The sequence below is a fragment of the Salminus brasiliensis genome, chromosome 7 (assembly GCF_030463535.1).
Source record: "Salminus brasiliensis chromosome 7, fSalBra1.hap2, whole genome shotgun sequence".
NCBI lineage: Eukaryota > Metazoa > Chordata > Actinopteri > Characiformes > Bryconidae > Salminus > Salminus brasiliensis.
In genome coordinates this window covers 5,571,990-5,582,348 of record NC_132884.1, presented here as the reverse complement: position 1 = coordinate 5,582,348, position 10,359 = coordinate 5,571,990, and the positions used below count along the sequence as shown (strand labels likewise).

Genomic DNA, 10,359 nt, shown 5'->3' with positions numbered 1-10,359 from the left:
TACACAAATCCCTTGATTTATTATAACTCCTGCAGAAACTCACTGAGTGTATGATGCCTCTCCCAAAATTTATTTATATATTGTGTGTGTGTAGCTGCTGCGCTGTGCTCTGAGAGAGCTGCTGGAACTGCAGGAGGTGAAGAAGAATGTTCTGCAGGTCCACCTGAGCGGTGAGTGATGGCAGATGTGCGAAACGGCCCGTGGCTGTGGCTGTTGCCAGGGTGATTGCTCTGTTGACAGCGCTGTGTCTCTTGCAGGCTTGCTACAGACGGATGACCGGATCGCTCTGAAGGAAATTACTCGCCAGCTCCACCTGGAGAACGTCGTAGGGGACAAAGTCTTTGTGAGTCCGCGTGCGTGAACTGCAGCTGCGCAATACGAACTGAAGACAGTACTCAGATTCAGAACTGCAGCTATTTCAGTACCTCAGATTGAACTTTATCGGGGACTTTGCTTTGTTTTGCAGGGCAGCTTTGCAGAGAATCTAGTCTTTCTTCTGGAGGCTCTCAAGAAGGGTTAGTACCACTCTACTGAGTTTCTATAACCCTGTTTACATGTAGCTCTCTCATAACTCTCTCATTCTCAGTCATTTATCTTAAAGCTATCCTGAACTCTGCTGTCAAGTAGCAGTGGGCAGTGCTAGGTTATTGATCATAGGTGGTGTGGGTTCAAAACCTGTGTCCACTAAGATGCCACTATTGAAGCCTTAAGCCTTTAAACTCTAAAGGTCTGTACATAGACCAAGACTCCAATTCATGACCCCTAAACAGCATAAGTTACATAATTAGTTTTATAGTAGTTACTGAATCATTTATAGTAGATACAGAATCATATATAGGAATGACTAAATCATTTCTAACAGTCATTGAATCATTTCTAGTAGACAATTATTTTTGATGGATAATGAATCATTTATAACCGTTTCAGAATCATTACAGAAACATCTGACTCCTTTTAATCGAATCACTTATAGTAGTTACAGAATCATTTTAATAGATGTGAAATCATTTATAGCAGTTATCAAATTTTAATGGGTACAGAATCATTTATAATAAAAACTGAATCGTTTGTAATAGTTGCTGAATAATAGGGTCTTAAAATAAGTCTAGGATTTGAGCATCCTTACCCTCTCTTCTGGGGTGCTGTATACTGGCTGACCCTGTGCCATGTCGTCCTGTGCCTTGCAAAGAGAACCATTACAGTATACAGCTCAAATATACAATGACAGAGGTACTTAAGTACAATGGTAGTTAAACAAATAATATGAATAACCATATCTCTCTCTCTCTCTCTCTCTCTCTCTCTCTCTCTCTCTCTCTCTCTCTCTCTCTCTCTCTCTCTCTCTCACTATAGGTGATAAGAGCAGTAGTCGCCCGGTGTTCTTCATTCTGGACGAGTTTGATCTGTTCGCACATCATAAGAACCAGACCCTCCTCTACAACCTGCTGGATGTGTCTCAGTCTGCTCAGGCTCCTGTGGCTGTAGTTGGCCTTACCTGCAGACTGGTGAGTCTTACTAGTTTAACACACCTAATTAGGACCGCGTCTACACACACTTTTAAAAATGTACGCTAGCTTTTAAAAATGGGCTTACACAAGCACTACGAGTCACTGAAAACTAACAACTGGCTTTACTTTTCATTATACACACACACACACACACACACACACACACATTTGGATAAACTAATTGAGGTTTGAGTCTGTCTGAGTTATGAAAGCCTGCTGTTTGAACACAGTGTCAGAAAATACTTGTTAGAAAAGCTGCTTCAGCTTCATGCTGTGTTTAGGTCTATTTTGGGGGTTACACTTTCTTCTAGATGAATTTCACACGGTCTAGCCTGCTCACGCAAGCATTTCAGAGCTGTATTTGCAGAAACACTGTTGGAGGCAGATAGGAAAACCTATAGCTGAGCTTAATGCTCTGCGGTGTTCACTATCCCCTACATGTGAAAGTCCAGATCACTAAATAGAACATTATTATAAGGAACAGAATTTGTGAGGTACTAAACGATTTTGGGCGCGTTGTGTGTGAGCTCAGTTGGAGTGTGTTGCCTGACCAGTCGGAAAGTCTGGCTTCCTCAGGGAAGCTGTGCATGAATCTTTAAACCAAACAATGCAATACATTATGGGAATTCCATGGCAATTTAGTGTACATCGTTTGTACACAATGTAAGTCACCATGCATTGTGGGATAGTTACAGTGCACTGAGCGTTTGGCAAAAAAGAAAAAGTGAATAGAGCACAGTTCAGACATGGCTTATGTTTTAAAAATATGCAAATACATGTGGGCGGAGCCTAAAATGATCAAACCAGGTGAATCTGATTGGAGGCGAATAAACAGGACCTGAAGTAATATAGCATTTAGCACATAGTCTTAGACTTGCTACTGAACTGTGTTGTCAGACTCATGTTATGAGTTAAGCATATGACTGTGACTTCTGGACAAAAGTATTGGGACACCTGCTTATTCATTGTTTCTTCTGAAATCAAGGATATTTAAAATAGTTTATTTGCTTTCTACCAGATTTTGGAGCGTTGCTTTGAAGATTTGATAGCTTTTAGGGACAAGAGCATTAGTGATGTCAGCATGATGAATGATCACCTCCCCAATTCATCCCAAAAGTCGCTGGATGGAACGCCATCCATTATTCCAAAAAACACAGTTCCACTGCTCAACAGCTCAATGCTGGGGGGGATTTATACCCCTTCAGAGAGTCCTATTCCATTGGCAGTACTTCTCTACAGGGATTAGACAAGCTGTGTGTGTGTACATTTGCATGTGTTGACAATGGAAGCAACTTTAATGTAGCTGCATTCATTAGAAGGGGTGTACACGTACATTTGGACACAGTGTATTGCTATGCTATCGCATGTTAATTATGGTGTGTGTGTGTGTGTGTGTGTGTGTGTGTGTGTGTGTGTGTGTGTGTGTGTGTGTGTGTGTGTGTTTGCAGGATGTACTGGAGCTGTTAGAAAAGCGAGTCAAGTCACGGTTCTCCCACAGACAGATCCATCTGCTGAGTTCGATGACTTTCCGTCAGTATCAAGGCGCGTTCTGCTCCGAGCTCTCCTTGCCGAACACATTCCCGGACAGCAAGTTCTCCCAGGAATGGAACCTTAGTATCTCGGTACTCCACATAATGCTATACTCCAATAAAAGCTGGGATAACGTTTTATTGGTGAAAATTAAGACTGAGTGGCTTTCTGTTGAAAATGCAGTCAACATGTGATGGTGCCACCTAGTGTTCAAAAAAGAAATTCCAGTTTCAACTGTTTTGATTAGGCTGGTAGGCTGCAGATGACCTGCACACCTACCTATTTAGTCTCCCAGAGTGAGGATTTTGCAGCAGGATGTTGGAATTTATGGATTGGGGGTTGAGATGTAAGGAATGAATAAATAGGTAAATAAATAAAAATGAGAACAGAGCTGCCCCTTATGCCTCTTGGCCTCTCTCTCTCTCTCTCTCTCTCTCTCTCTCTCTCTCTCTCTCTCTCTCTCTCTCTCTCTCCCTCCTTCAGAAACTGTGTGAGGATAAGTCAGTGGAGGAGACTTTGCAGAAGCATTTTAACTCCAGCAAAGATTTCCGTTCGCTACACTTGCTGCTGGTGAGAAGAGCTGCCCAAATTCACTAGCATCAGTGTGCTGTTCCTGTGCTATCCTACAGCAGCTGACCCTAAACCATGTGTGTGTACGTGTTTTTCTTTCTCTCAGCTGTTGGCGTTGAGTCGTGTGTCTACCTCGAACCCGACTCTGCGAGCCGCAGACATACTGGAGGCCAGTCGGATGAGCTCTGCTGACTCAAAAGCCAACATTCTCCACGGTGAGTGTCAAGCGCACAAAGTACTCTGAACTAGTGTATGCAAAAATACACCAGAGATCACATGAGCTTAGCCAGCATGCTACAGATCCAATAGCGTGAAACAGGATGCAGCCTCCGGCCAGCCCAAAATTCTGGGGGAGAATCCCACCTCTCCCTCCAAACATAGCAGAGCAGCAGTTCATATTAGTATTTATCCGGCCCACAGATTTATTGGAGCACACCTCCTCAGATGATCACAAGTGGCAATTATCGGGGTCAAAGCACTGTGCACCATTATGGTGCCCGTAGGGCACAAATGATGGACAGTGTTTTTATTATGTAGATTTATGTAGATGTGGGGTCTCAAAAAGAGAATTTGGGACAATAATTGATTATTATTATTATTATTATTATTATTATTATTGTGCCCGTTAACCATAATCATTGTTTATTTTTACCACCACTACTGTTGACTATCAGCACACCTGAGCATAACAGTCAGACTAATGTGATGATACTGTGACTTTATCAGAAGTAGTTCTGCTTTCAGTTTTTCAGACCTCAGTTTTTAATTTATTTTTATCTAAATTTGCATAGTTGAACTGGAAAGATTCCTCCGAAAGTCTGTTGCATGGGGTTGGTCTTCTAACAGCATGAGAGCAAATCAAAATAAAATCTGTATCACTTGCAGGTCTGTCCATCCTGGAGTTATGTTTGATTATCGCTATGAAGCATTTGAATGATATCTACGAAGGAGAGCCCTTCAACTTCCAGATGGTTCACAATGGTATAAATTAATTTTTATTACTGGTACTAAGTCTAATAGGTTCCTTGTAAATTCACCACAGCTGCTATAGTAAGTGCACGTAGTAAGCGCATGTATCTCAGGACTCTTTCGGAAGTCATTAAGGTAATGGATAAATGATTTGGTTCAAACAAACAAAAGGGAGCATTCTGTCTCCCCTGGAGTTATTTCTGAAATTCACATATGTAGTACTGTATAAGAAGGTTATAATTTCTTTTCATTTTTAAAGCACATTATGTAATTATAGTAGGTGTCTCTTTACTTGGATGTTGCATTATAGATGCTCACCAGACTTTCTTTTGTTAAACTGAGTCTGAGGATACTTCAGGTGACACGTTTCTTTTTCGTCATTCCTCCACAGAGTTTAAGAAGTTTATTCAGAGGAAATCTCACTCCATTCATAACTTTGAGAAGCCAGTGGTGATTAAGGTGAGAAACAAAGACCTTCACCTGTGCTCAAACCCTCTCACTTAGTAAGCCCCCATCACAAATACCCAACATACACCGTCTGTAAGCTACCAGTCTTAACTCTGACTTTCAAAATGTTAGTTCGCAATGAGACTATGTAACCATGTATTGGTTCTGGGTGGTGAAACTGAGTTATTATGAAATGTACTTATAAAGAAAAGATGTGTAAGATAAGTGGAAAGTAACTAAAATAAGCACATGCTAATCAAAATATGATTGCGTGGAGTTTATATTTTAAATGTCCTATTTCTTCTAAAATGATTTCAGATCAGTTCTATTCATTTTGGCAAAATGCTATATGGCAATATGGTATAAATCAATTCTATGTGTTTTTGGATTTCATAAATCCAAAATGCTTTAGAATATGTGGTGAGCAATTTTTATTTCCAGGTTATTATTGTGTTAATCTCTATAGTATTTGGCCTATAGTGCAGCTATGCTGCCATCTAGAGGTCAAACTTGCATAGAAGAACATATTGCTGGTTTTCAGGCAAACCCTTCTTTGACCCCTGTAATATAACAACTAGTGCAGTTGTGGTCAGAAGTTTACACCCACTCATCATGGACGGGATGAATGTCATGGCAGTATTGGCCTTTCAGTTGTTCATTGGACTGTTTTATAGGGTAGAATGTGTGATGACATACAGCGCTAATGAATAAAAAAAATAATATATATATACACACACACATATATACACGTGTGTGTGTGTGTGTGTGTGTGTGTGTGTGTATGTATGTATGTATGTATGTATGTATGTATGTATGTATATATATATATATATATATATATATATATATATATATATATATATATATATATATATAACAAAAATGTGTTGTTTTTTGAGGTTTACTGAACTCAACACTGGGTCAAAGTGATAAGTACAAGGTCAAAAAACGCATATACATGTTTGGAAGATCAATTTAGTGGTGCTAAAAGTTCCAAAACTTTCTAATTTTCCTGTAAGTGATCATGATTGACTACCTGCTGGTAGCTTCTCGGAGACCTCAAAAGTGGTCTGTTTGACAGCATTCATTGAATTGACTTGCGCACACAGTACAATGGGGAAAGTCCAGGGAGCTCAATGCAGATCTGAGAAGAATGATCATGGATGGTCATAGAAGTCAGGAATGTCTATTGGAGACATTTCTAAACAACTTCAAATGCCAAGATCATCATTTCAAACAATGGGACATGAATACAAGGGGTGGGAGGTGTAGCCACTTTGCAAAGGTCTGGAAGAAGACCCAAACAGTCACCCTCGGTTAAGAGGAAATCGGTTCAGATGGTCAGGAACAACCCAAAAACCACCAAGACACATGCTTGCCATGAACTAAAGGCTGAAACACCAGTGTCTCTGTCTACAGTCAGTCAATCATGTTTTATACCACCATGGACTGAGAGGCTGCCCTCCAAGAAATAAGTCCCTGCTCCAAAATTGACTTCCAAGCTTGACAGAAGTTGCAGCTGAACCACATAGACTAAGAGAAAGCCTTCTGGAGGAATGTTTATGATCAAATGAGATAAAGACTCAGTTGTTTGGTCAAAGTGAGGCATTCAACCCTAAGAATACTCCTCGACTGTTAAGCATGGTGGTGGTAGCGTCATGATCCAAGGCTGTTTTGCTGCCAGTTGAACTGCTACGAAATGGATAGAATAATGAACTACCTCAGAATTCTTCAGGTTCACCTCAAACTTTCAGCTAGACGGTTAAAACTTGGACACAACTGGGCTTTCCAACAGGACAGTGACCCCCAAATGCATCATATATGCTTGTGGAATAGATGAAGCCGAATAACATGGAGCTTTTAAAGTGGTCTTCCCAAAGTCCAGACCTCAGCCCTATCAAAAATATGAGGCCTGTGCTTAAAAGTCAGGTATATGATAGCGGACCAGTGAATTTTACTGAACCCTACTAATTCCTCAACTAGAAGAGTGGTCCAATATCCATCCAGAATTCTGAGAGAAGCTTGTTAATGGATACCAAAAGCATCTGATTGAGGTGCGGCTTGCTAAAAGACATTGAACCAAATGTTCATTTTACCTTCCAAAATCCTAGCAGTTTAATAATCTTCAGAATTGTGCATTACGAAGCAGTTTTACATCCCGTGTGTGTGTAGGAAAATTTGTGCTGCTTTAGCTCAAGGTTTTGAATACCAGGTTACTGTTTTATGCTCCAGTGCACCTGAATCAACTGATCAGGTAATTATCGAGTTGACTCAGGTGCATGAAGCCGAAAGAAACACACACAGACACACTTACACACCCACACTCTGCTGCATTCCCTCAGGAGCCTGAGTACCCCCGATTTAGCTGATGTGATAATAGTAATTATAGCCTTATTACAGAGCTTCATCTGTGTGTGTGTGTGTTTTTGCGTAATGTGCTGTAGGCGTTTGAGCACCTGCTGCAGCTGGAGCTGATCCGGCCGGTGGATGGCGGAGTGTGTAAGGTGCAGAGAGAGTACCAGCTGATGCGGCTGATGCTGGATCACACGCAAGTAATGGAGGCTCTGCAGAGATACCCACAGTGCCCCACCGACGTCAAGCAGTGGGCCGTCTCCTCCTTCGGGTGACCTCCTTGTAAATGATGTAAAGATGTGTATTTTCAGCAGCAGAGAAAGTAGTATTTTGTGCATCTGTTGGACTCGATACCTCAACTGGAGGCACTTAGTCCAGCTTGGAAAGAGTATTATGGGGGAAAGAGCCGTGAATCTCATGCCTTGAAACTCTGAAGACTGAATTGTCTGCAGGTAAACATTTGATATGTTAGTATATGCTGCACTCATGGATCTTTACACACTCACAATACAAGGATGAGGATGAGACCAACGCTGATTATGTAAAGCCCTCATCAAACTTTTCCTCTAAATGTTTACTGTTGGAATTCAGCAACTGCCCAAGGGTGTGTATTTTGTTTGTTTGTTTGTTTGTTTGTTTGTTTGTTTTTGGAAAGCACAGGCAAACGTGCTGAAATTGTCTGCAGTAATACAGACACAGGCTGGATATCCCTTTAAAAAGCTTTATTGTAGGCTAAGTAATGTGTAAAAGTGTGTTGAAAAAAAGGAAAGTGCCTGAGAGAAAGCAAATGAACAACTCCACAACGTTTATAAGAAGAAGAACCAAAACAACACCAGTGGGGAAATTTGCTGGGAAAGTTGACTTACATGGCAAAGATAATAAAGTAAGCTAAACTAAATATCAACCGCTTCTGTTCACGACCTTCATATTCGAGAGTACAGTTACTTCCAAAAGTATTCACCTCCTTTAAAAGTCATAAGCTTCTCTTGGATTACAAATGACCGATTGATCCTATTGCAAACCAGTGGAGTCTTCAAGTAACATTCTCAAAAGCTCCATTTCATTATGTGTCAGCAAGTGAAAGCTAGAAATCTGCTGCTCACGTCATTTTTGTTTCCATAATTCATTTTTTTAAGTTGGAAGCTCTTTATAACTGCAGAGGCAAAGAAGTTCTGCTATGGGACCACTTGTTTGTAATGCTGCTATTGTGGTCAACCAGCACAACACCAGTATAAACCAGCATACAGCAGCAATTTGAACAGTGGTATGTTGGTCAATCCGTGCCACACACCAGTATCAGACCAGTATGAACCAGCATGAATCAGCATTTGTTGTGTTCTGAACACTGCTATGCTAGTCAACCAGCACAACACCAGCAATTTGAACAGTGGTATGCTGGTCAATCCGTGCCAAACCAACATCAGACCAGTATGAACCAGCTTTTGTTGTGTTCTTAACACTGGTATGCTGGTCTACCAACTGCACACCTGTATAAACCAGCATACAGCAGCAATTTGAACAATGGCAACCAACCCCACACCAGTACAGGACCAGTATGAACCAGCATTTGTTGTGTTTGGAACACTGCTATGCTGGTTAACCAACCCCACACCAGTATCAGACCAGTATGAACCAGCATTTCTTTTGTTCTTAACACTGCTATGCTGGTTAACCACTCCCACACCAGTATAAACCAGCACACAGCTGTGATTTGAACAATGGCAACCAACCCCACACCAGTATCGGACCAGTATGAACCAGCATTTGTTGTGTTTGGAACACTGCTATGCTGGTTAACCAACCCCACACCAGTATCAGACCAGTATGAACCAGCATTTCTTGTGTTCTTAACACTGCTATGCTGGTTAACCAACCCCACACCAGTATAAACCAGCACACAGCTGTGATTTGAACAATGGCAACCAACCCCACACCAGTATCGGACCAGTATGAACCAGCATTTGTTGTGTTTGGAACACTGCTATGCTGGTTAACCAACCCCACACCAGTATCAGACCAGTATGAACCAGCATTTCTTGTGTTCTTAACACTGCTATGCTGGTTAACCAACCCCACACCAGTATAAACCAGCACACAGCTGTGATTTGAACAATGGCAACCAACCCCACACCAGTATCGGACCAGTATGAACCAGCATTTGTTGTGTTCTGAACACTGCTATGCTGGTCAACCAGCACCGGCCTCATACAACCCAGCTTAGAATTCATGCTGGTCTATGCAACAGTTGTATGACTGGAGGCTTAGGCAGGAAGTCGGAGCTCAGCAATATTTCCTGGATGAATCTCAGCTGGAAGCTTCTGCACATGCAGCCATTCCGATATCCCACACCTGCATCCAATCTGCACCAACCTGGACCAATCACCATCTTTCTACATGCCTGACTTGAGCTGGTGTCTGACATCTGACAGCACATGCCTCTGAGCGCGTGTGATTCTACAGTTATAGCGCTACGCTAAGTTCACATACTTCTACACATTAGCAAGTGTAAATGTTGTTCATGTGCTGACGAGAAGGCCGGGCCTCTGGATGGACCTGCTTATAAATAACTGTGTTTACCAGAATGCGCAGTGGAGGGGTCACACCCAGTGACTGATACGAGAGAAAGAGAAGACAGACGAGACGTGAGGAGATGTTGAAATGTCAAATAAATGATGCTGAAGAACCCAGTGACCCTCTCTCTCTCTCTGCCTGTCTCTCACTCTCACTCTCTCTCTCTGCTTCAGCCTTTTTCCTCATAGGTAACGCAGCTCCTGATGTGATTCTTGCTGACAGCGTGTCCCCTCAGAACGCCGCGGCCTCACAAGAAGCACAAAAATAAACAACAAACAGCATGGTAGGTTGGATTTCAGCACTAACACACCACACACTCGGCTCATTGAAGACTTTGAGGACGTGCCGCGTTGTATTGCATTAACCCCTGGGACCCTGCATGTAAGCCCACTGCTGTAGAATAAACGTCAGT

The 10,359-nt window shown here is 41.9% G+C and overlaps 1 protein-coding gene across 2 annotated transcripts in view; it reads left to right on the top strand.

Annotated features, from left to right (window-relative positions):
• The window catches only part of orc4 (origin recognition complex, subunit 4), an 11,090-nt gene extending 2,816 nt beyond the window's left edge, over positions 1 to 8,274 (top strand). For both annotated transcript variants that reach the window (XM_072682841.1, XM_072682842.1), the window contains exons 5-14: positions 95 to 170; positions 258 to 343; positions 467 to 515; positions 1,354 to 1,505; positions 2,957 to 3,130; positions 3,522 to 3,608; positions 3,715 to 3,823; positions 4,494 to 4,589; positions 4,969 to 5,036; positions 7,469 to 8,274. In XM_072682841.1, the coding sequence (XP_072538942.1) occupies positions 95 to 170; positions 258 to 343; positions 467 to 515; positions 1,354 to 1,505; positions 2,957 to 3,130; positions 3,522 to 3,608; positions 3,715 to 3,823; positions 4,494 to 4,589; positions 4,969 to 5,036; positions 7,469 to 7,651 (1,080 nt within the window). In that variant the 3' untranslated portion in view covers positions 7,652 to 8,274. The remainder of the gene's footprint in view (positions 1 to 94; positions 171 to 257; positions 344 to 466; positions 516 to 1,353; positions 1,506 to 2,956; positions 3,131 to 3,521; positions 3,609 to 3,714; positions 3,824 to 4,493; positions 4,590 to 4,968; positions 5,037 to 7,468) is intronic.
• The last annotated feature ends 2,085 nt before the right edge of the window (positions 8,275 to 10,359 follow it).